Source organism: Pleurodeles waltl, chromosome 3_1, assembly GCF_031143425.1.
Source record: "Pleurodeles waltl isolate 20211129_DDA chromosome 3_1, aPleWal1.hap1.20221129, whole genome shotgun sequence".
Classification (NCBI taxonomy): domain Eukaryota; kingdom Metazoa; phylum Chordata; class Amphibia; order Caudata; family Salamandridae; genus Pleurodeles; species Pleurodeles waltl.
Window position 1 is genome coordinate 1,782,016,990 of NC_090440.1, and position 26,297 is coordinate 1,782,043,286.

The following is a 26,297-nucleotide window of genomic DNA, read 5'->3' on the forward strand; positions in this document are numbered from 1 at the left end:
AAGATGGGACATCTAGGACCAGTCCATACCCCCTGGGAACCACATTAATAACAAAGAGTGCACAGGTTGGTTTCCCCTAAGCTGCAAGGATTGGTTCTGTCCAAGCATCGATGACAGGGAGAAAAGGACTGGAAAGTTGGGTGTAAGACTTTTGCTAAAATGTTAGATTTGGCCTCAATGGAAGGGAAATGTACATCTAGAACTTCCACCGTCTTGTGCATTATAGCATGAAAAGAAGTGTCCTTTGGAGGAGGAAGATCAGTGGGAAAATAGAATTCCCTCTCAGGGGACGTGTTAAGCTTTCTAGCATCTTGATGAGTGGTAAAGTCATGGTCTATAGAGACAGACTTGCCCATGTTCATAATCGGTGACTGGTTGGGGATCCTCTAAAAGATCAGAGCCTGTGGCATTCCGAGTGTGTTTGGTGAAAGTTGACCCGCCACCAATGATGAAGAGCAATCTGGATGGTATGAAGCAGTGGAGTCAGAGCTGGAGTAGTAACTGGCATCAATTCTGGAGTTGTAGACAAGCAGAAGTGTAGGAGAGTGCCTGGTTGACTTAGTTGCAAGGATGCTTTTTATTGTGCTTTAGCCAGAAGGACTTCTATGACTGTGACACTGGCAACTTCTTCCTGAGGTGCAGTTTTCTTCAGGACCTTCAATCATCCCAGGCCTGGTCCATGAAGAGTTTGGCCTCCCTTTCTTTGATGGCTTTGGGGTGCATGCTCTTGCATGACTCACTCGACTTCGCGTTGTGACCAGACACCAGGTACCAACCCTGCACCGCAACAAACGTTATTTTTTTGTTTTTTTGTTAAAAGGCAAGAAACGGTTGGATGACAAATGAAAAATTCCAAATAGAGCAATGCTCCAGAAACACACTGATAGCACAGAAAAAAAGGAAAAAGGAACTGACATTAGAGCACCAGTGAGGGCACTCTATGGCGCTAGTGATGTCACGGTGGCGAGGGGCTGTGGCTGCCAGGAAGGGCAGCACACAAGAAGCACTTAGACGGTCCTTAGGTGGCCAGGCTAACTGACGTACGCACTTAGAATGCACCACTACCCCTCCTCACTCATGATGAGAAGTCTGACACATGGGATATTCATAAAAGGAATATGCAGTATCCATCAGAATGGATCACACTGCCCGTCCTTTACCTCAACTACTATAATAAATAGCATTTTTACTCTGTCTGAGCAGGCCCCAGGCCAGCTCCCAGCACATTCTCCACCTAGCAGTCAGAGCTCTGCCACCTCCCATCCTGCTCATGCCCATGGGCCACTGTTCCGTCCCTGTTTTCCTGCTCGTTTGGGCTTATTCCTTATCTGTGTCACTGTCTCCATTTTCCCCTTGGTTGGCTTGTCATTTGTTAACTGTGCCACTGTCTGTCTGTGTTTATCCTCATAATTGGCTTGTACTGGTTGTTGTCCTCTGTTTAGTGCCACGGCTCTGTCTTTTGCATGTCTGATTTGTCTCTTCTAATTTTGTGTTTTCCACGATCGCGCTCCTTTGCGCCGCACCTTCTGGCAATTTCCTGCCTTTTTTCCCCTACTGTTCCCTTCCCTCCAATCTCACCACCCCCGCCCCACCCACTACCTGCCGTTCCCCGCCTTTCCCAAGACCTACTTACTGGAGGCTGTAGCATGGCTGCACCGCTGGGGAGCCAAAGGCAAGCCTGGCTGCACCCGTCCGTGCCTGGACCATGCCTAGAGCCAGGAACCCTGGACCTTCCGCCACCCACCGTTACACCACAGAGGAGCTCAGAGCCCTGGGTGACACAACAGCAATGGCTGCACCTCCTCCCCCCGAGCAACCAAAGGACCCTTCACCTGCCGACTCTCCTGAAATGCAGAACTGACAGCCCACACTGCACCACCCAACACACCCACCCGGAAGACCGTGAACACCCCAAAACCACTCCACTGCATCCTGATCAAGTTCAATCCCCTACCATAAAAATCTATGATACAATCACTCCCCCAACGTTGCCTTTATCCCAGAACCCCGGCTAAACCCCTCCTCCAACCCTGACATCACCACCGCAACACCGGACAGCTACAAGATGATAACACCAAGACTGCACAATAAACACGGAGGAGGCATCAGCATCATCTTCAAGAACACTATCCGATGCATAGCCACCAATGGCGACCGTACCCACTTCATGAACACCTCAATTTCCAGCTACCAACGGATGCCAAGACAACGGTAGGAGCACCCTCATTTACAGACCGCCCAAGGACAGCGACCAGCCTTCTGCCATGCCATCTCCAACATCATCACACCACTAGCCATCGACTCAAACCACTACATCCTACTCAGAACTCAACTTCGACATCAACAACTCCAACACCCCAACTCCACCACTCTTCGCGAGAACATGAGCAACATCGGCCTCACCCAACTTGTCACCGCGCCCACTCACAAAGCCAAACACACACTCAACCCCATTTTCACTTCCAGCTACAGAGTCAGTTTCAGCCACATCACAGAACTCTCCTACTCTAACCACAGCATCTTCCATTTCGTCATCGCTGGTGCCCAACACTTCATCAACAAGAACCACAGACCCAAATACTGCAGCTGGGGCAAAGTAACTGAACCACAATGGACACAAACCCTCAGCACCTCCCTACCCAAGGCCTCATGCGACCTTGACCAAGCCGTCTGAAATTCCCCACCAGGGTCACTGAATGTGCCGACAGTGGTCCCAAGGAAGCTAGCCAGAACCAGCAGTACCTTGAGCCACGCCTGCTGGTATACCCCGGAGCTTAAAGCCACCAAGTGAACTGCTACAGACTGGAGAAACAATGGCGATCCACCAGACAGTTATCCGAAAGACCAGCCCACAAGACAGTCCTCAGCAACTATCACCAACAAATCAAGGAACCCAACAGAGCCGGCATCACTGCCCGTATTGATTTGGCAGTCAACCACATCAAATAACTCTTCAGAATAGTCACAGCATTCTTCAACCCTACAGCCACAGAGAACACCATCCACCCTTCCCAAGAACTCTTATACCCTTCTCTGATTATTTCCACAGCAAAATCGATACTACCCACAACAACTTTGACCACCCCCCAACTTAAAAACTCCAACTTCAGCTCCCTCAACCCACCAAAGCACACCAATAGAATGATCACCTTGTGGATCGCACTCACCATGCAATCCACTGCAGCTATCATGTCGTCCATCCACTCCCGGGCACCCACCGACCCATGCCCCCACCACCTGTTCAACCTCGCAACCAACCACATCAGCACCCAACTCACCTGCATCCTCAACTCCTCCATCACCTCAACAGTTTTCTCAGACAAATGGAATTAAAAAACACCCACCACCTACCCCAGCAAACTCAAAAATTACCACTCCATCTCTCTCCTCCCCCACCCTGCCAAAGTGCACGAGAAGGCCATCAATCAAAAACTCAACAACTACCTGGAAGAAAACAATCTATTGGACATCTCATCAGGATTCTGCACCAACCACACCACCAAAACTACACTCATCGCTGCCACGGAAGACATCAGAGCACTCCTCGATCACAGGGAGAGCGCTGCCCTGATCCTCTCAGACCTATCCGCAGTTTTTGACACCATCTTTAACCACCCCCTCGTCAACAGACTCCACAGCATGGACATACAAGGCAACGCCCTCAAATGGATCACCTCCTTCCTGAAAGGATGCACAAGAGTGTATGGCTGCCTCCGTTCTCATCTGCACCAAAAAACATCGTAAGTGGCGTACCCCAGGGTTCATCCCTCAGCACCACATTGTTTAACATCTACATGACCCCGCTGGTGGACACTGTCAGATCCCATGGTCTCGACATTATATCCTACGGCAACGATAATGAATCCATCCTCTCTCTCACCAAAGATCCCTCCACCACCAGAACAAACATCCGCAACAGCATGACAAATGTTGCCGACTAGATGAGAGCCCTAAGCTCAACTCGGACAAAACAGAAGTCCTGATCTTTGAGTAAAACACATCCATCTGTGACCACAGCTGGTGGCCAGCTGAACTGAGACCCACTCCCACACCTGTGCACCACGCATGTAACCTCAGCATTATCCTCAACAGTGAACTAGCCATGAAGCAGCAAATCAACGCTGTGGCCTCCTCCTGCTTTCATACCCTCCACATGCTTTGCTGAATTTTCAAATGGGTCCCAATCAACCCTAGGAAAACCATCACCCAGATCCTCATCACCAGGCTCCTCGGCTATGGCAACACACTTTACAACAGCATATCCACCCAACTCCTCAAAAGTCGACAGACCATACAGGACGCAGCAGCCAGACTGGTCCTGGACCTCCCTAAATCCACCAGCATCTCCCTTCACCTCAGGGACCTCCAATGGCTCCATGTCCAAAAGTGATGCCTGTTCAAGCTCCTAACACATGCCTAAAAAGCCTTACACGATCAAGGACCAGCCTACATCAACCATTGAGTAAGTCTCCACCAACCCATCAGTCACCAACACTCCTCCTCGCTGGCCCTCGCACACTATCCCAGAATCCATAGAAGCTAAAACAATGGCCGTTCCTTTTTCTACATTGCCACCATGACCTGGAACAACCTGCCACTCCCCCACCGAACTGCACCCTCGCTTGTTGACTCCAGGAAGAGACTAAAGGCCGGCTCTTCGACAGACAGCGCACACCCAATGCCCAGATACCCTCAGAGGTGAAAGTGCAGAGCTCTACAAATATCTGATTGATTGTCTGCATGTATGGTTTATGACACTGTTATGTGCATTACTTATTTATACAGATAATTAAACAGACCCAGAGTATCCCCAATGCACAGGCCCATAATGTGAGCACTAAAGGTCAAGGGAATGACTGATTAACTTGGTCAGTAGCATTTCTGTGCTATGGTAATAACTATAAATGCTTTATTGAGCCACACTTATTTTCACAAGCTTGACATACATTGACAGCACTTCGCAAAATATGTTTTACAGTCATTAAAGGTGTAATTTTCTTATGACACAACATCATAGGTAAATGTTAATAATAATGACATTTCAGAGTATTATTTGTCAGTGATGTGGTTACAGGATTTTGAACACTCCATACCTCCATATGATGCATAGCTTTATTCCACAAAGACATTTTCTCTTCAGTGCTATATCCAGGAATAGATAAAATATTATGGATATAGTTGAATACCTCTTCCTGCATCATGTAAGAAATAAAAGGAAACTATTAATAACTGAAATTAAAAAGACAGTATCCAAATCGAAACCAACAAAACAAAGACAACTTCTATACTGTTCTAAGGAAACAACTGTACTTAAAACCGGTGTCATTCTTTACTAATAATTGAATTAGATGTGCATGTAATACCACTGGTTACTTTTAACTGTAAAGTTCAATACACACACACTGTGCAGAATTTTCTGATTACTATTCTGCAGTAGCAAAGTTAAGACAAATACCAGCTATACAATGTTTTCATTTAAATGACACCTTTTCTCAAATAATTTTGAATTTGTTAATATGTATCAACTTTCAGCTGCACTACACATTCATCTTTTTACAGAAAGTGATGTAGCATAAATAAAAAACTGACAGCCCTATGTCCCATGCCACCTCACAGATTCACTGAAGCGGACATATTTATCAATATCTCCTTTTTCAGAGGAGAATCAAAATAAATTCAAATTGAGTGAACAGCATGGAGCATTACTTCACAGGCACTAGTAATTCATTCTCTAATCAAGAATTTCAATTTCAAAATGATTCTGATTCTGCAATTATTGTGATCAGTTACAAGGTTTCTGAAAAGTATTTCAACAGGCAGTGCAGACCATCTCCTTTCGGTCACACTGTAAACGTTCCAGTTACCAGCTCATGAAGACAACTGCAGCCCTTCCTATTCCCCTTATATTGTTTTAATGTCATCCATACATGGTGAATGTACACATAGGTTGTGCTGAAGCCCTTGACTTGGACAGAATTGCATTTGTTATTACGCTTCCAGTTTGACATTTTGGTCACTTTGTCAAAGGGATTGGTGACAATGTGTTGACTGCTGCAGTAGCCTTCAAGGACAGTTGTGCCACTGACCCTTAACTAAGTCATTTTTGGTATTTTTGTGAAGGCATTAAAGGGAGCAAGTGTTGGGGCAAGACTGACCCCTACACAGTGTAGAGTCGTGTTCCCTTGCACTAAGTGCCAGACTGTATGCATCTAGTATCCTGATTTTTTAATTTGTTCAGTCATTCTAATCTAACGTGTGCCCACAAGCCTATGTCTGTCCCTTGACAAGAGTCCACATTCTGCCAACAAAGGCATGCTTGGTGCACTCCTCCTGGCCTTGTCCTCTGACCTGGAGGAGGGCACCAAGCACGCCCTCATTGGCAGATGGTGAAGTAGTGTCCCTATTGTGGGCTTACCATATGAAGCAGAGGTGGTGGGTTATCATGTTTTGAAAATTCATAGCTGTCACCAGACCTTTTTATCTGTATCACCGGCAGGGAGGCCCACAGGGCCACTTGTGTAAAGTTAAGCTTCTCTGAGCTTACTCAGTTCCTAGACTAACAACCAGAAAACATACTGGATGTTTGTGTGTGTAGCTTGGGAAGTACATGCATGTTGTCTGTGTGTGAGCCAGACAAATGGAAGCCTATGGGACGCATTTTGGATACCCCTGACCTGGTCTTTGTGTAACATGGAGGGGAGTTCTTCTACTAGACAGTGGAAGTGTATTGCTCACATTCCTGAAGCTGGAGGGAGAGGGGCTGAAGGGGAGTGTAGGGATCATTTAGAAATTCGATTAGGTCTGTTGGTCAGCAAGGAACTGCTGATTGGTCTTCCTCAACACTGCCATTTGGAAAACAGTAGAAGGCATGAATACCACTGAAGAGACTGTTGTGTAAGGCAAAGAAATCCTTAGGTGAGACCTGCCTTTTTGTCTTTCCCTGATAAACATTTCAGTTTTGCTGAGGACAGCCAAGTGTAGAAATCTCCACCTGTTTGTGCCTCTGTTGTGGATTATCTAAGTTGGAAGCTACTATGAGAAGCATCACTTTAGACAAAGACTGTGGGGGTTATTCTAACTTTGGAGGAGGTGTTAATCCGTCCCAAAAGTGACGGAAAAGTGACGGATTTACCACCAGCCGTATTACGAGTCCATTATATCCTATGGAACTCGTAATACGGCTGGTGGTATATCCGTCACTTTACCGTCACTTTTGGGACGGATTAACACTCCTCCAAAGTTAGAATAACCCCCTGTGTCTGGAGAGCAGTCTGGAAAGAACACTTGAGAGGAGAACCACCTAAAACTGGTTCTACAGATACAGACTGTGGACACACATAGCATGTCTAATTTTGATGCATAAAAGTGACACCCCACTTCTTGTTCCAGTTCTGAGCCCTCTATGACAAAGGAAGGGAGTACTCAGAGAGTGCTGTTCAACCAGAGTTTGTGTCTGCCTGATAACCAGTCTCCTGCTAAGGCTGGATCTCATGATGGGAGAGCTTTTTACTTGTTCTCAAGTGCCTAGTCATCTGCCTGCAAGGTGAGAGAAGGAAGAAGCCTGCAGAAAGAATATCGGTCTAGGAAAAGTGAGGTGCAGGTATCTGTGGGACACCCAGAAAAGAGTAATAAGGGGAGAGATCTATTGGTCTGCAGTGTCATGGGCCCAGATGCCTCTCTGTGCTAGTTCCTGGTGGAAATCGCAAACCTGCAACTGCAATTACAGAGGCCTGGTCAGACCTGTGATTGCATGCCTGATTCAGCATGTGTGCAGTCATTCCTGCCAGCTGAAGATTCAGCCTGTGCATGGCAGTGCCTGCTCAAATTGTGATCAGCCTCCAGCATGTTCCCTACTGCCATAACCTTGTGATTAGCATGCAGCACATGGCCCAGTGTTGCCCAGGATAGTGATCAGCTTGTGCATGGATATGGCTGCCAAACCAACCAGCCCATGCTGTAATCTGGCCCATGCAGGGCTGCATCTACTGAAGTTGTGACCAGCCAGAAGATGCTGCCTGGTGTAGTTTGGCCCGATCGGGGGCACAGAAAGGACCTGCCCTCGAGGGCCTGTCCTTGAGACCATGACTTCAGAGACCCTCACTGTTGGCTCATTCATGACCTTATCAAGACAGAACTAATACCTCTGTTTATGTTGAGCACACTCTTGCAACTCTTGTAATCTGCAACTAGAATATGTCTCTACCAGATAAATCGTTACCGAAGGTAAGTAACTTGTTTATCTGATAGAGAGTTCTAGTTGCAGATTTCCTACCTTAGAATAGATACCCAAGGAATGCCATCCTCAGTGGTGGGCTGTGAACCAAGATGATACTAGAAAGTCTTGCAGGACTGATCGACCAAAGCAGACATCCCTGCGGACCTGACTGTCCAGGCAGTAATGCTAAGTAAACGTATGCAGAGATGCTCAAGTTGCTGCGTAGCAGATATCCAGGACAGGAACACTGCATGCTAATGCTGTGGTAGCAGCAGTTGCTCTGGTGGAATGAGCACGGAAGCCCTCAGGGGGTTGCTCCTTTGCTAAAGCATAGCACATTTTGAGGCATAGTACCCATCATGAGATGGTACGCTTTTGCACCGCCTGCCCTTTTTCCACACCCACATATACAACAAAGAATTGATCGTCCACCGAGAAATCTTTAGTACGATTGAGGTAGAACGCCAACACTTTTTTGGGATCCAGGCGGTGGAGTCTCTCCTCTTCATGAGAAGGATGGGGAGGTGCGTTAAAAGTAGGCATTGATGAAATGGCCTATATGAAATGGTGTAACTACTTTGGGAAGGAATGAGGCGTAACACCACTTTGTCATGGTGCAAAGACAAAAATGGGGGCTTTGAAGAAAGAGCCTAAAGCGCACTCACTCTGCGAGCAGTGGTGATGGCAACAAAAAAAACAGTTTTGAAAGTAAGGAGCCATAAGGGACAATTGTGTATAGGCTCAAAAGCATCACACATAAGTAAGTAAGGACAAGATTGAGGTCCCACTGAGGCATGATAAACAGAGTGGGAGGAAACAAATGGGTGAGACCCTGAAGGAATCTACCAACAATAGGGACTTAAAAAGGGAAGGTTGATCAGAATCTAAGAAAGGCTGGGATAGTCGATAAGTAACCTTTAAGGGTGCCCAAAAGCAGAGCCCTGCTGGGCCAAAGAAAGAATGAACAAAAGAACCTCAGATAGAGGGGCAGAGAGGGTATCAACAGACTTGTTGGTACACCTCGCCACAAATTTATGCCAACGACAGGCGTATACCGTTTTGGTGGAGGGATGCCTGGCTGCTAAGATAACATCACAGACTTTGGGTAGAAGGTCAAAAGCAGTCAACTGCCACCACTCAGTCTCCACGCATGAAGGCGAAGATTGGACAGGTTCGGGTGGCAAACCATCCCCTGCTGCTGCTACAGAAGATCCTCCCGAAGGGGTAATCTGAGTGGAGGATCAGTGGCCATGCTTAGTAGCTCTGGATACCATACTCTCTGTGCCCCGCCTGGAGCCACCAAGATTACTTGGGCCCGGTCATTCTTGATCTTCTTCAGAACTCTGGGTAGTAGTAGTATAGGCGGAATTGCGTAAAGCAGGCCATGTTCCACTCAAGATGAAAAGGAGTGCAGAGTGAATGCCGCCTTGGAAACTCCAACGCGCAAAACAGCGGACATTGCGCATTCTCTACGGAGGCGAACAGATCTAACCAAGGCTCTCCCTACTGCTGAAAGAGACCTTGAGCCACTTCTGGATGGAGAAGCCATTTGTGTTTGGATATGCACCAACGGCTGAGTTCATCTGTTCTGGCATTCAGAGAGCCCGCCAGATGTTGAACCACCAGGGAAATGCCCTGGTGTGCCAGCGGTGTACAGAGGCGCAGAGTCTCCTGACAAAGGGTCCAGGACCCCACTCTGTCCTGTTTTTGCAGTACCAAATGGCGATAGTGTTGTCCATGAACACCTGAACTACTTTCCCTTTGAGAGAGGGAAGGAATGCTTTCAATGCAAGCCTGATCGTCCGGAGCTCAACAAAATTGATGTGGAGTTCAGACTCCACCAGAGATTTCTGCTCTCCGCCTCTCTCATGTTGACGTCCCATCCCAGGAGTGACGCGTCTGTCACTACTGACAGATCTAGCTGGGGAAGGGAGAGGGATCTGCCGTTGACCCAATCCTGATTTGAAAGCCATCACTGCAGGTCTTTCTCAGTCCCCACTGAGATCTGTACCATATCGCAGAGATTTCCCTGATGCTGCGCCCACTGGAACTTCAGGTCCCACTGCAGAGCCCAAATATGCCATCTGGCATGTGTCACTAGCAGGATGCAGGAGGCCATGAGGCCCAGCAGCCTCACAGTCATTCTCACCGAAACACAGGATAGAGGGTGAAAGATCAGAATTATAGCCTGAATATCCTGGACTCACTTTTTGAGAGGATAGGCCCGAAATTGCATTGTGTCCAGAACAGCTCCCATGAAAGGGAGCATCTGAGAGGGCTTCAGGTGTGACTTCAGCACATTGATAGTGAACCCTAGCGTGTGCAGGAGGTCCGCCGTAGTCTGAAGGTGGGAGACGACTTTCTGGGGCGCGTTCGCCTTCAACAGCCAATCGTCGAGGTAGGGGAAGACTGAAACCCCCAACCTGCGCAGATGAGCTGCAACCATGGCCATCACTTTCGGGAACACCTGAAGGGCGCTGGTAAGGTGTAAGGAAATGCCATCCTTGGCATGGTTACCCCCTGACTTTAGCCTTTTGTTGATGCCAGTTATGACTGAAAGTGTGCTGGGACCCTGCTAGCCAGGCCCCAGCACCAGTGTTCTTTCCCTAAACTGTACCTTTGTTCCCACAATTGGCACAGCCCTGGCACACAGATAAGTCCCTTGTAAATGGTAACCCTGGTAGCAAGGGTCCTGTTGCCAGGGAAGGTCTCTAAGGGCTGCAGCATGTCTTATGCCACCCTGGGGACCCCTCACCCAGCACATGCACACTCCCTCACAGCTTGTGAGAAAATGACTAAGTCGACATGGCACTCCCCTCAAGAGAGCCATGCCTACCTCTCACTGCCGGTGGCATAGCTAAGTTACCCCTCTAGTAGGCCTTACAGCCCTAAGGCAGGGTGCACTATACCATAGGTGATGGAGGGCATAAGTGCATGAGCACTATGCCCCTACAGTGTCTAAGCAAAACCTTGGACATTGTAAGTGCAGGGTAGCCATAAAGAGTATATGGTCTGTGAGTTTGTCAAACACGAACTCCACAGTTCCATAATGGCTACACTGAAATCTGGGGAGTCTGGTATCAAACTTCTCAGCACAATAAATGCACACTGATGCCAGTGTGGGATTTATTGTAAAATTCATCCAGAGGTCATCTTAGAGATGCCACCTGAATACCAGTCCGACTCCTAGTGCTAGGCTGAGCAGTTCCTGCTAGCCTGCCACAACCAGATGAGTTCCTGGCCACATGGGGTGAGTGCCTTTGTCACTCTGTGGCCAGAAACAAAGCCTGTACTGGGTGGAGGTGCTTCTCACCTCACCCTGCAGGAACTGTAACACCTGGCGGTGAGCCTTAAAGGCTCATGCCTTTTGTTACAGCACCTCAGGGCATCCCAGCTAGTGGAGATGCCCGCCCCTCTGGCCACTGCCCCCACTTTTGGTGCCAAGGCTGGAGGAGATAATGATGAAAACAAGGAGGAGCCACCCACTAGTCAGGACAGCCCCTAAGGTGTCCTGAGCTGAGGTGGCCCCTGCCTTTAGAAATCCTCCATCTTGAGATTGGAGGATTCTCCCAATAGGAATAGGGATGTGCCCCCTTCCTCTCAGGGAGGAGGCACAAAGAGGGTGTAGCCACCCTCCAGGACAGTAGCCATTGGATACTGCCCCCAGACCTAAACACACCCCTAAATTTAGTATTTAGGGGCGACCCTGAACCCAGGAAATCGGATTCCTGCAACCTACAACAAGAAGAAAGACTGCTGACCTGAAAGCCCAGCAGAGACGACGGAGACGACAACTGACTTGGCCCTAGCCCTACCAGCCTGTCTCCAGGCTCAAAGAACCTGCACAGCGACACATTCAACAGGGACCAGCGACCTCTGAGGACTCAGAGGACTGCCCTGAACCCAAAGGACCAAGAAATTCCTGAGAATAGCTGCACTGTTCAAAAACTGCAACAACTTTGCAACTTTAAAGCAACTTTCAAAGAACTCTCTCTTCCCGCCGGAAGTGTGAGACTTCACACACTGCACCCGATGCCCCAGCTCGAGCTCCAGAGAACTAACACCGCAGAGAGGACTCCCAGGTGACTACAGAGACGTGGGTAACCTGAGTCGACCCCCCCTGCACCCTCACAGCGACGCCTGCAGAGAGGATCCAGAGGCTCCCCCTGACCGTGACTGCCTGGTAACAAGGAACACGACGCCTGGACCAAGCACTGCACCCGCAGCCCCCAGGACCTAGAAGAACCACCTTCCAATGCAGGAGTGACCAGCAGGTGGCCCTCTTCCTAGCCCAGTCGGTGGCTGGCCCGAGAAGCCCCCCTGTGCCCTGCCTGCATCGCCTAAGTGACCCCCGGGTCCCTCCATTGCTTTCAATAGCAAACCCGACGCCTACTTTGCACACTGCACCCAGCCGCCCCTGTGCTGCTGAGGGTGTGTTTTGTGTGCCTGTTTGTGTCCCCCTCAGTGGTCTACAAAACCCCCCTGGACTTCTCCCTGAGGACACAGGTCCTGCTAGCAGACTGGAACTGGAGCACCCCTGTTCTTCAAAGGCACCCATGTGCTTTGGGCCCTCCTTTGACCTCTGCATCTGACCGGCCCTGTGTTGCTGGTGCGGTGACTTTGGGGTTGCCTTGAACCCCCAACGGTGGGCTGCCTATGCCCAGGAGACTGTGTAAGTGGTTTACTTACTTGAGAAACTTAACCAAACTTACCTCCGCCAGGAACTGTTGATTTTTGCACTGTGTCCACTTTTAAAATAGCTTATTGCCATTTTGCCCTAAACTGTGTGCACTACTGTTTTACATCAAAGTTCTCTACTTACTTGTGTGAAGTATCTTGCATTTTATGTACTTACCTCAAATCTTGAATCTGTGGTTCTAAAATAAATTAAAGAAAATATATTTTTCTATATAAAAACTATTGGCCTGGAGCTAAGTCTTTGAGTGTGTGTTCCTCATTTATTGCCTGTGTGTGTACAACAAATGCTTAACACCACCCTCTGATAAGCCTACTGCTCGACCACACTACCACAAAATAGAGCATTAGTATTATCTAATTTTGCCACTATCAACCTCTAAGGGGAACCCTTGGACTCTGTGCACACTATCTCTCACTTTGAGATAGTATATACAGAGCCAACTTCCTACATAAGGCTAAAGGGAAGCATGGTAAATTGAAAGTGCTCGTGACCTACCACGAATCGTAGGTAACGTCTGTGGGCAGGCAAGATGGGGATATAGAAATAAGCATCCTGCAAGTCCAACACTACCGTCCAGTCTCCTGGGTCCAAGGTAGACAGGACCTGAGCCAGGGTGAGTATTTTGAACAACTTTTTGAGGAACAGATTGAGGGCCCGAAGGTCTAGAATAGGACGTAAGCCCTTGTTTTTTTGGGTACCAGAAAGTAGCGGGAATAACAACCACAACCTACTTCTGTCACCGGCGCCCTCTCTATGGCTCCCTTGGCCAAGAGAGCCACAACTTCCTCCAGAACTGTCAACTGATCTGCCGGTACTCAGCTGTTGGATGAAGGCATGGCCGAAGGGGCAGTCTCGAAGGGGAGGGAGTAGCCTCTAACGACTATCTGCAAAACCCACCTGTCTGTAGTGATGGATTCCCAATGGGGCAGACGCTGCCCAATCCTTCCACCAACTGGTCTGGAATGAAGGGATGGACTAGGAAGGCTTGGAGGCTGCAGCAGGGGAGGGGGCGGACTGGGCAGACCTCTGGTTCCCTTTTCCACGAGGCCATGCGATTCAGCGTCCCTGGCCACTCAGCGGGTGAACAGCATGGGTGGCACAGTGGCAGGTACAGGGACGCAACAGGGAGCCCCTTCAGTTTCCAAGAGAGGGAGAAAGGCAGACTGTTGGGGACGAGAGGCAGTCAAAATGCCGTGGGACCGAGCCGTAGCCTGGGAGTCCTTGAACATCTCAAGCGCAGAGTCCCCCTTGTCTCCAAAGATACGGGTGCCATCAAAGGGCATGTCCATAATGGTCTGTTGAACATCCCCTTAGAAACCAGATGTCCTTAACCAGGTGTAGTGCCTCAAGGCCACTGTTGACGCAACCGAGAGTCGGTCGTGTCCAGCCCCCATCGAATAGTGAACTTCACTGCATCTCCCCCATCAGCAACTGCTTGCAAGACGATAGTCCAGGTCTCCTCTGGTATCTGCGGCAAGATATGCACAACTGTATCCCACAAGGAATGAGCAGAATGACCCAAAAGGCATGTGGTGCTCACTGACCGCAACGCAAGACTGGAGGATGAAAATATCTTCTTCCCAAGTTGGTCCTGTCTCTTTGATTCCCGATCTGAGGTGTAGAAGGGAATGTGCCCGGATGACTAGGATGTCTGGATAACAAGGCTCTCAGGTGTGGGGTGTTGGCACAGGAATTTAGGGGCATTTGGAGCGGGCTAATGGTGGCAAGCGATCGTCCTGTTCACAGGAGCCCCTCTGCTGGGTCTGGTCCAAGTACCCAGGAGGACATCAGTGAGGGCTTCATTAAAGAAAGTAGAGGCTCAGATGTGGAAGCCCCTGGTTGAAGCACCTCCGTCAGGAGATTAGACCCGACTTCAACAGTAGGCAGCTCGAGTCCAAGGACCTCAGCTGCCCTACTGACCACCATAGAATAAGTAGCTCCCTCCGCCGTAGCCACGGTAGAAGGAGGAAGCATGGCAGTGTCTGGAGAAGTATCCAGAGCACTGGCCTTGCCCAATTCCTGTGCCCAGTCCATATTAGAGTCGTCCTGATATTCATAAGGGTCCAGGTACCCTTCTAATCCTTCCCCATATTCATACCCATAAGAATAAGGGTCTGAATCAAACATGGGGTGAAGAAACCCCATCGAAGCAGAGGGCGCGTCGCCCTACGCCCTTCTGACTCAGAGTCGCTGGGGATGGAGATCAAGTCGACATTGATCGTATGCACAACCGATGTCGGGAGCGTCGACGTACGAACGGCGCCAGGTAAGGTCTCAAAGGTACGACCACCATCGGTACGGATCTGGTAGCAGATCCAGAGGGGACCTCTAAGGCTGGCCCGGAGCCACCGGCTTGGAACCCAAAGGGCCCCCAGCCGAACCCCCCGGACCCAAAGGAAGGGTCGGACTGCCCAAAAATGAGATGCATGGCCTCATAGAATTCTTTTGATTGGGCAGGGGTTGCTCCGGCTCCCGGAAAGTCAGGTAGGCTCAGAGTGGACCCTTAAGTAGGCTCAGAGGACGGAGGACTAGAGCGTTGACGCTCCTCCCGCGTCACATCAGCTGAGCGACAGGGTGAAGTGGAAGGCTGCCTAGCCTTCTTCGGCTTCTTCTTCTTACCTGAGTGACCAGATATGGAGGACGACGAGTGGTGGTGACTCCACGAGCGATCTAGAGACCTTCCTCTCGAGCGAGACTGGGAACAATGCAGAGTCGAGCGCCGGGCCGCCATAAGTTTGATGGAGCACTACCTCAAGGCCTTCAGGTGCATGGTCCGGCACTCGAGCATGACTTAGGGTTGTGGTCGTGGTCCAGGCACCACAAACAGACCCGGTGTGGATACGTCACCAACATCATGCAGTGACAGGCCTCATAAGGCTTGTAACCAGTCTACGAGGACATCCTCGACGCACCAAAAACTTCACCAAAATTCTCGACAAACGTGTCAAAATCAGTCAAAAACTAACCAAGGGTAGCTCTCTCCGTATCAGCGGGTGGTGCAGAAAGAAAAGAACTGATGTCACGTGCTGAGGCGGCGTCTATATACAACTCCCCACGTCATCATGGCGACCACAACATCAACAACAGCTCCGGTGTCGACCAACGCCACCTAACGACGCGCAAGAGTACTGCTCGAAGAAAAATCTCCCAATCCAGGCTGACGCCTGGGGGAAATTCTCAGATAAGGAACCTGCAACTAGAAGTCTCTATCAGATTGAATGAACACAGGGTGCTGAGGGGGCTTTAGGTGAGACTTGGCCACCTTGACAGAAAATCACAAATTTACTAGAAGGGATGCCATTGCCTGCAAGGTGAACCATCTTTCGCATTAGCGAGCTGATCTTGAGCAGTAAGTCATCTATCTACAAGAACACTGAGATCACCAGCCTTCTAAGATGTGCCGTAATCACCGCCATTACCTTGGAGAAGAGTCTTGGTGCTGAAGTTAGTCTGAGCAGGAGTACTGCAAATTGATATTGAAAGGACCCTACCACAAAATTAATGGTATGTAGAAAAACACATCTTTCAAATTTAGAGACACTATACAGTCCTCTGCATCAAGCGGCAGAAGAAGCTGAGCTAGGGTCAGCATTCTGAACTTTTCATTGAACCAGTTCTAGATCTTGAGGTCTAGGATCAGACAATAACTGCCTGCCTTGGTGTAAGGAAATGCCTCCTTGGCATGGTTACCCCCTGATTTTTTGCCTTTGCTGATGCTAAGTTATGACTTGAAGGTTTGCTGGGACCCTGCTAACCAGGCCCCAGCACCAGTGTTCTTTCCCTAAACTGTAGCTTTGTCTCCACAATTGGCACAACCCTGGCACTCAGGTAAGTCCCTTGTAACTGGTACCCCTGACACCAAGGGCCCTGATGCCAGCGAAGGTCTCTAAGGGCTGCAGCATGGTTTATGCCACCCTGGGGACCCCTCACTCAGCACATGCACACTGCTTCACAGCTTGTGTGTGCTGGTGGGGAGAAAATGACTAAGTCGACATGGCACTCCCCTCAGAGTGCCATGCCAACCTCACACTGCCTGGGGTATAGGTAAGTCACCCCTCTAGCAGGCCTTACAGCCCTAAGGCAAGGTGCACTATATCACAAGTGAGGGCACATGTGCATGAGCACTATGCCCCTACAGTGTCTAAGCAAAAGCTTAGACATTGTAAGTGCAAGGTAGCCATAAGAGTATTTGGTCTGGGAGTTTGTCAAACACGAACTCCACAGTACCATAATGGCTACACTGAAAACTGGGAAGTTTGGTATCAAACTTCTCAGCACAATAAATGCACACTGATGCCAGTGTGCAATTTATTGTAAAATACACCCAGAGGGCATCTTAGAGATGCCCCCTGAAAACATACCCGACTTCCAGTGTAGGCTGACTAGTTTCTGCCAGCCTGCCACACACCAGACATGTTGCTGGCCACATAGGGGGGGGGGGGGGCTTTCGTCACTCTGTGGCCAGGAACAAAGCCTGTACTGGGTGGAGGTGCTTCTCACCCCCCCCACCCCCCCACAGGAACTGTAACACCTGGCGGTGAGCCTCAAAGGCTCACCCCTTTTGTTATAGCGCCACAGGGCATCCCAGCTCGTGGAGATGCCCGCCCCTTCGGCCACTGCCCCCACTTTTGGCAGCAAGGCTGGAGGAGATAATTAGAAAAACAAGGAGGAGTCACCCACCAGTCAGGACAGCCCCTAAGGTGTCCTGAGCTGAGGTGACCCTTACTTTTAGAAATCCTCCATCTTGTGGATTGAGGATTCCCCCAATAGGATTAGGGATGTGCCCATCTCCCCACAGATAGGCGGCACAAAGAGGGTGTAGCCACCCTCAAGGACAGTAGCCATTGGCTACTGCCCTCCCAGACCTAAACACACCCCTAAATTCAGTATTTAGGGGCTCCCCAGAACCTAGGAAACTAGATTCCTGCAACCTTAACACGAAGGACTGCTGACCTGAAGCCCTGCAGTGAAGACGGAGACGACAACGGCTTTGGGCCCAGCCCTACCGGCCTGTCTCCCAACTTCGAAGAAAACTGCAACAGCGACGCATCCAACAGGGACCAGCAACCTCTGAAGCCTCAGAGGAGTGCCCTGCAACCAAGGACCAAGAAACTCCTGTGAACAGCTGCCGTGTTCAACAATCTGCAACCTTCTTGCAACAAAGAAACAACTTTAAAGACTGCACGTTTCCCGCCGGAAGCGTGAAACTTTCCTCTGCACCCGATGCCCCTGGCTCGACCTGCGGAAAACCCACACTTCAGAGAGGACTCCCCGGCGACTGCGAGCCCGTGAGTAGCCAGAGACAACCCCCTGAGCCCCCACAGCGACGCCTGCAGAGGAAATCCAGACTGCCTGTAACAAGGGACCCGACGCCTGGAACCAACAATGCACCCGCAGCCCCCAGGACCTAAAGGAACCAAACTCCAGTGCAGGAGCGACCCCCAGGCGACCCTCTGCCTAGCCAAGGTGGTGGCTACCCTGAGGAGCCCCCCACTGTGCCTGCCTGAATCGTTGAAGAGACCCCCGGGTCTCCCCATTACTTGCTATCTAAAACCCGACGCCTGTTTGCACTCTGCACTATTTCTTACTTTGAAATAGTATATACAGAACCAACTTCCTACACTTGGGGATCAGGAAGAACCAAGAGAAGCACCCCTAGTCAATTGTCTGGTCTGGGGCAAACTCAAAAGCTTTTTTCTGCAGCAGGGTTGCCACCTCCTGCTGCAGGATTGGAATATGAGTCTCTGACTAAAGGGACTGAAGAGGAGGGACCTGTGGAGTAGCCCATGGTAAGGGTAGGGCATACCCCCTTTCTACTATTTATAGGACACACTGGACTGAAAGGAAGAAACCCCTCCCAGAGCTAACCAACTGCACATGCTTCTTCAAGGGAAATCTAAAGCAGCTTTACATGTGTTGTGGGCAAGAATGAGGAAGAGGGCTGCTGGGTTTAACAACCCTTTCCTTTGCTACTGTACTTGCACAGAAGCTGGTTGTGAAGTTGGAGTGGCTGAAAGAAATAATGGTGGTGAAACTCAAAGCCTTTTGAAAAGCCCAAAAACATCTGAAATTGACAATAATCCTAGGTCGGGATTGGGAGACTGAGATAGAGGGCAGCAGCCCTTCACACTTTAACTCACACAAGGGCCATATCAGCCTTGTCCCCAAACAACACAAGCCCTGGTTAATGGCATCCACATGATGCTTACCTGTATATCTCGGAGAATCTGTTGTACTGAAGACAAGGGTGTCTCCTCAGGGCAATAGATGACACCAAGGCAATGGCTATGGAATCCACCACACAGAGACCCTCCCTGCTGATTTAACAGGAAGCATCCTGACTGTCTCTCACCACCTCAGCAAAGTGGTTCTTAAGTTGGTCTGAGAAACTTAGAGCCACCACGTTAGGTCTCTCCCACAAAGAATGTGTATACCTAGAACACAGACAGGATGCGTTCATTGATGTCAGAGCTAAGCTGATGCCTGAGAAGAACTTTTGCCAACAGCCTCCAGCTTCTTGGATTCTGTGTCAACTGGGACTGTCAGAAATGCATCTGGAATCTGTGTTGTTGTAGGAGGCTGGCCAGGTGTGTGGTGGACACCTACGGTGTTGGCACCTTATTCATGGTCCAGGCAACCCTTATTAGTTTGTGTTACAGTGTCTAGGAAGACAGGGCTCTCTAGTGGTAGCTGTGGTAAGCAGCCAAGACTTATCTAGGAGGAGTGTGAAGCACTTGCAATATCACAGTAGTCACACAGTAACTTATCACACCTGAAAGGAACCCCACAATGTTGTAAAAATAAAGGTACTTTATTACAAGAATACTGAATTAGATTGAGATAGGCAATCCCCTTCAGGAGGTAAGTACACACAAAATATACACAGTTAAGTATTAGGAAATAGCGCAAAATAGCAATACCATATACTAAACTAGTGGAATTCGAAAATGGGCCCCCCACCAAAGGATATGGAGTAGTTAGCCAAGGGCTTGGAAAGTATGAACACCAAGAGATGAGTATCTAGAAGATCCCCAGCGACCAGTAGAGCAGAGGTAAGTTACTTGATCGTTCCACGGGCTAACATGGGGACTTGGAATTGGAACAATGCAATAACAGGACCAGGTTGGTGGAACCCAATGGTGCTTTCCAGATGAAGAGGACCTGTAAAAGCAGGGGACAGAGTCCAGTCCACGCAGGAGTGTCCAGGTGGGGAGGAGGCAGTGCCCACCCTTCTGCGGGATAAGATCCAGGTCGACAATGGTGGATAAAGTACAGCTGGGGAGTTCAGGAGCTGCAGAGGAGTCCCTGACGTCACCTAGGAGCTGTCCCTCGACTGTCACCAGATTGCAGACAGGTCAGGAGGACCACCAACAAGCACAAGTAAACGCAACTGGAGCTGTTGGGAGATTTGCAGACCTCAAGAGGACTAGCAACGTTCTGGGGACTTGAACTTGGTGGGGAATCCGGCCTGACTCTAAGAGGACAGGAGAGCCAGCAGAAGCAGTCGGAGCCCCCATGAGCAACCCACTGGCAGCAGACACAGCAAGTCTTGATGAGGCCCAGTCAGCACACCTGAAAAGGAGTCACATGTCGCTGGAGCAGCAGAGAGGAGACGGTCCTTGCAGACCTGGAGTGCTGGGGCCCGCGGCTACCCGGAGCCTGAATATCCCTCAGAGCAGGAGTCAACAAGCCTTGGTTGCTGCAACAGTTGCGGTGCACAGGGATTTCGTCCTGGAGGAAGAGGCAAGGGCTCACTGTCTCCCAAGCTGGTAAGAAGGCAGACAGGACCCAGAGGACCCCTCAGAACTACCACCTGTGTTAGAGAATCTTTGCAGGTCTAGAGGACAGGAGATCTCAGAATCCGGACGTTATTGCCTTAAGTGTCTGCAGATGCAGGGGAGTGACTCCTTCACTGCAAGGGAGATTCCTTCTTGCTTCTTTGGTGCAGCTGAAGTCTTGCCGAACCCAGAGGATGGACAGCTGTGGAAGTGTTGCAAGTTGCTGACAGGAGCCGCAGAAACAATGTTGCAAAGAGATATTTTCTCAGTGTTGCAGTCTTGTTTGGTTCCTTTGGAGTCTAGTAGCGGTTCCGGTGGCCAGGAGCAGAAGAGGTCATTGCAGAGGAGTCCTGGTGGAGTCGTGCGCGCCAAAACTGGGGACCCATCTGTTGTCCAAAATGGGGCTTGGTCACTTTCCAAGGTGATCACCTGTCAGAGGGGGCTCACTGTTGTCATCTGTCTAACCTTACCAGTCAGATGCTCCCAGGGGCCTCTGCCCATCTTGATTTCAAGATGACAGAATCAAGTGGCCACCTGGAGGAGCTCTTGGCACCACCCTTGGGGTAGTGATCTGACAGGGGAGTGGTCACTCCCCTTTCCTTTGTGCAGTTTGGCACGAAAGCAGGGACCAGTGGTCCCTGGACTAGTGCAAACCGAATTATGCAAGGAGGGCACCAAATGTGCCCTTCGAAGCAAGCCAATGGCGTGGTGAGGCTACCCCTACACAGCCTTCTAACACCTATTTCCAAGAGAGGAGGTTGCACCCCTCTCCCACAGTAATTCCTTCATTATGCCTTCCCCTGCTTGAGCTGGTCAAGCAGCAGGAGGGCAGAATCCTGTCTGAGGAGCTGCAGCAGCGTGGACTACTTGCAGACCCTGGAAGACTGGTAGGGGCAAAAAAGGGTAGGCCTTCTAAGGAGCCCCCATATTGCCTGAAATCATGCCACCAATACTGGCATCAGTACTGGGGTATGATTCCGACATCTTTGATACCAAACATGCCTACGTTTGGTGTTACCAATATGTAGCTGGACCACAGGTAGTGACCTATTGCCAGTACATAGTTAAAATGGGTTGCCTGCACTTACGAAGTCCTAGGAATTGGACCTGGAGTACGAAGGGGCACCTCTGCTCTTGCTGGGGTACACCTGCATTCTGCCCTTAGTGCTGGAAGGCCCTACCGTAGGGGTGATATAGGGAAATGCATCCCTTTGCATGGTTACCCCCTAACTTTTTGCCTTTTGTTGATGCTAGTTATGATTGAAAGTGTGCTAGGATCCTGCTAACCAGGCCCCAGCACCAGTGTTCTTTCCCTTAACTGTACCTTTGTTCCCACGATTGGCACAGCCCTGTCACACAGATATGTCCCTTGTAACTAGTGCCACAACCAGACGGGCTTCTGCACACAGACCTAAACACCCCCCTAAATTCAGTATTTAGGGGTGACCCTGAACCCAGGAAATCAGATTGCTGCAACCTGAAGAAAGAAGAAGGACTGCTGACCTGAAAGCCCCGCAGAGACGACGGAGATGACAACTTACTTGGCCCCAGCCCTACCAGCCTGTCTCCAGACTTAAAGAACCTGCACAGCAACGCATCCAGCGACCTATGAGAACTCAGAGGACTGCCCTGTACCTAAAGGACCAAGAACCTCCTCAGAACAGCGGCTCTGATCAAAAACAGCAACAAGAAACCAACTTTACAGAGACTCTCCCTTCCCGCCAGAAGCGTGAGTCTTCACATACTGCAACCGACAACCCCTGGCTCGAGTTTGGAGAAACCAACACTGCAGAGAGGACTCCCAGGCAACTACAACGACGTGGACACCGTGAGTCGACCTCCCTGCACCTCCAAAGCGACGCCTGCAGAGAGGATCCAGAGGCTCCCCCTGAACGCGACTGCCTGGTAACAAAGGAACCGGACCCCTGGACCAAGAACTGCACCCGCAGCCCCGAGGACCGAGAGGAACCACCTACCAGTGCAGGAGTGACCAGCAGGCGGCCCTCACCCTAGCTCAGACGGTGGCTGGCCCGAGAAGACCCCCTGTGCCCTGCCTGCATCGTCAGAGTGACCCCCGGGTCCCTCCATTGTTTTCAATACAAAACTCAATGCCTACTTTGCACACTGCACCCGGCCGCCCCTGTGTCGCTGAGGGTATGTTTTGTGTGTGTCTCCCCCCTCCCACCAAGTGCTCTACAAAACCCCCCTGGGTCTGCTCCCCAAGGACGCAGGTACTTACCTGCTAGCAGACTGGAACTGGAGCACCCATGTTCTCCATAGGTGCCTATGTGTTTTGGGCCCTCCTCTGACCTCTGCACCTGACCGGCCCTGTGCTGCTGGTGCTGTGGCGTTGGGGTTGCCTTGAACCCCCAATATTGGGTTTTGCTTATGCCCAGGAGACTGACTGCTGTGTAAGTGCTTTACTTACCTGAGAAACTAACAATTACTTACCCCCCTCCCCCCGGACCTGTTGATTTTTGCACTGTGTCCACTTTTAAACTAGTTGTTTGCCATTTTAACCCAAACTGTGTGAACTACTGTTTTAAATCAAAGTTCTATACTTACCTGTGTGAAGTACCTTGCAATTTATGACTTACCTAAAATTTGAATCTTGTGGTTCTAACAATAAATTAAGAGAATAATTTTTGTATATAAAAACCTACTGTCCTGGAGCAAAGTCTTTGAGTGTGTGTTCCTCATTTATTGCCTGTGTATGTACAACAAATGTTTAACACTACCCTCTGATAAGCCTACTGCTCGACCACAATACCACAAAATACAGCATTAAAATTAATTTTGCCACTATCAACCTCTAGGGGGAACCCATGGACTCTGTGCACACTACCTCTCGTTTTGAGATAGTATATACAGAGTAAACTTCCTACAGGTGACTTACAGTGAACTGGTGTAGTGACCAGCAGTGAAAGGGTGCATTCACCTTTTCAAGCAGGCTGCAAATGGCAGGCCCGCAGACTCAGTTTGCATGGGCTCCCATGGGTGTCATAATACATGCTGCAGCCCATGGGGGACCCCTGGTGTACCAATGCCCTGGGTACCTAAGCACCATATACTAGGGACTTGGAGGGGTACACCAGTATGCCAATTGTGGGGTGTAAAGAGTACCAAGGCAACTCAATTTACAGGAGAGAGCACAATCACTGGGGTCCTAGTTAGAGGAGCACAGTGAAAATCCAAGCACACCGGCAACAGGCAAAAAGTGGGGGGTAACCATTTCAAAAAGAGGGTCTTTCCTACAGGTGTGCAGGACAATACTTGCACCACTAGACTTTCTGGAAAGGGGTGGGAGCAAAGGAAGGCTAGGAGCAGTGAAGTGGGCCTTCGCCTTTGTGCAATATGCTGGTTAACAGTCAGGGCTGAGGTTGGGCTGTCCCATGCAGCTTTCATGGACTCTAGCAGGGCAACATTTAAAGGCAAAAGAGGCTCTGAGGTTGCCAAGGCAGTTTGCAGTATCTCAGTCAAAATATTGGAACTGGCTTCTACAGTGATTTTTCGAAAACATCTGTTGCCTTCCTAAGAACTGTGTGGATGGCTTTCACCCACAGAGAAGCAATGTCTGTAGGGCATTTCATCACTACCTCTGGAAACATGTTTAGCCACTGGCATTCTGAAGAGCCAGGAAGTCTATTGTGGCAAGTGGGCTGTATATCTCCAGCCTCACTACTGATTTCTGTATAATGTATGACCGAGACCAGCCTTTCGAGAGGGTGTAAGTGTGATCCAAGTATGTCCTCCATGGCCTGCCAATACTTTCCGCGTGGAAATGGCTCAGGCTGTGGCAGTTCTCTGTGCCTCACTTCCTCTGCCAATCTATGGGCTTTCCCTCTGGATCTCTGGAGGATTGCATTAGTCCTTGGGTGTTCCTGGGAAGGGGCCAGCTATAAAGAAATGGAAGGCATAGTTGTCGGCAATGTCGGTGCTCGAATACATAGTGGCAATGGCACCAGAGCAGGCCTCGGCAACAACACCAGAAGAAGTGTCACTGGAGAAGGGCCTGCTGTCAGAGTGGATCCACTGATGCCAGATGAGGAAGAGGAGAGGTTTCTCCCTGAGGGAGAATCCTGGAGTCAAATGTTTCTGAGGGCAGACCTACTGACAGAAACACATACAGAGACCCAAATGGACCCATGAGGCCCTAAGGCATGGCAGAGGAGATCAAAGTCTACCTGATCAGTACAATCATGAGACTGAGGAAATAAGAAAGATTGGCTCTTTTCACCAGAAACTCTGGATATGCCCGCATCAGTGCAGTGAATGGTAGAGGTGGCTGAGGGCGAGGAATAGGAACCGTGGAGGGCGCTATAGGGGGCAGATTTATCAGTAGAGGCTCTTCTGATGGAGTAATGTCCTTCAGCTTTGGCTCAAAAAAGGACTCAGCAGAATGCATTGAAGCTACTAGCTCTTTAATGCGAGTGGCATTGAGGGGAGCCATTGTTGTGTGTTCCCCTTCTTAGGTTTCCTCTTCTTTCTCAATGGTTTCAATGAAGGAGAGATATTCGTCGGGGCCATAAAACGTTTGGCTACACCCGCCTTGTGCCCACTCCCTCTGGGGACGGGGGCACATTCCTATTGGTCCCTGTCCTCCAAAACAATTTCTGCAGGGAAGGCGTCACCTCAGCTCTGGACACCTTAGGGCTGGTCCTGGCTGGAGTGGTCACTCCTCCCCGTTTTCCCTAATTTTCCCACCTGAGTTGCCACCAAAAGTGGGGCTTTGTCAAGGGGGGTGGGGAGGGGGGGTGGGGAGAGGCATCTCCACTAGCTGGAGAGCCCTTGGGCACTGTAACTTGAGGCATGAGCCTTTGAAGCTCACCGCCAGGTGTTACAGTTCCTGCAGGGGGAAATGTGAAGCACCTCCACCCAGGACAGGCTTTGTTTCTGACCAGAGTGCACAGAGCCACTCACCCCATGTGGTAAGAAACTTGTCTGAAAGTGGCAGGCTGGCACAGACCGGTCAGTCCTACACTAGCCATTTGGCTAACATATACAGGGCATCTGTAAGATGACCTCTGTGTGCGTTTTCCAATAAATCCCACACTGGCATCAGTGTGGGTTTATTGTGCTGAGAAGTTTGATACCAAACTTACCAGTATTCAGTGAAGCCATTATGGTGCTGTGGAGTTCGTAATGACAAACTCCCAGACGATATATGGCTACACTGCACTTATAATGTCTAAGAATAGACTTACACACTGTAGGGGCATATTGCTCATGCAGCTATGCCCTCACCTGTGGTATAGTGCATCCTGCCTTAGGGATGTAAAGCCTGCTACAGGGGTGACTTACCTATGCCACAGATAGTGGTGTGTCATGTCGACTTTGACTTTTTCTCCCCACCAGCACACACAAATTGCCAGGCAGTGTGTATGTGCTGAGTGAGGGGTCCCCAGGGTGGCATAATACATGTTGCAGCCCTTCGAGACCTTCCCTGGCCACAGGGCCCTTGGTACCAGGGGTACCATTTACAAGGGACTTATCTGTGTGCCAGGGTTGTGCCAATTGTAGAGACAAAGGTACAGTTTAGGGAAAGAACACTGGTGCTGGGGCCTGGTTAGCAGGGTCTCAGCACACTTTCAATCATACCTAGCAT

General features: G+C 49.9%; 1 protein-coding gene across 3 annotated transcripts in view; it reads right to left on the reverse strand.

Moving 5' to 3' along the window:
• Window positions 1–26,297, reverse strand: part of VPS8 (VPS8 subunit of CORVET complex) — a 1,496,959-nt gene that overhangs the window by 716,970 nt on the left and 753,692 nt on the right. For all 3 annotated transcript variants that reach the window (XM_069225817.1, XM_069225815.1, XM_069225816.1), the window contains exon 32: window positions 5,094–5,192. In XM_069225817.1, coding sequence (XP_069081918.1) covers window positions 5,094–5,192 — 99 coding nt within the window. The remainder of the gene's footprint in view (window positions 1–5,093; window positions 5,193–26,297) is intronic.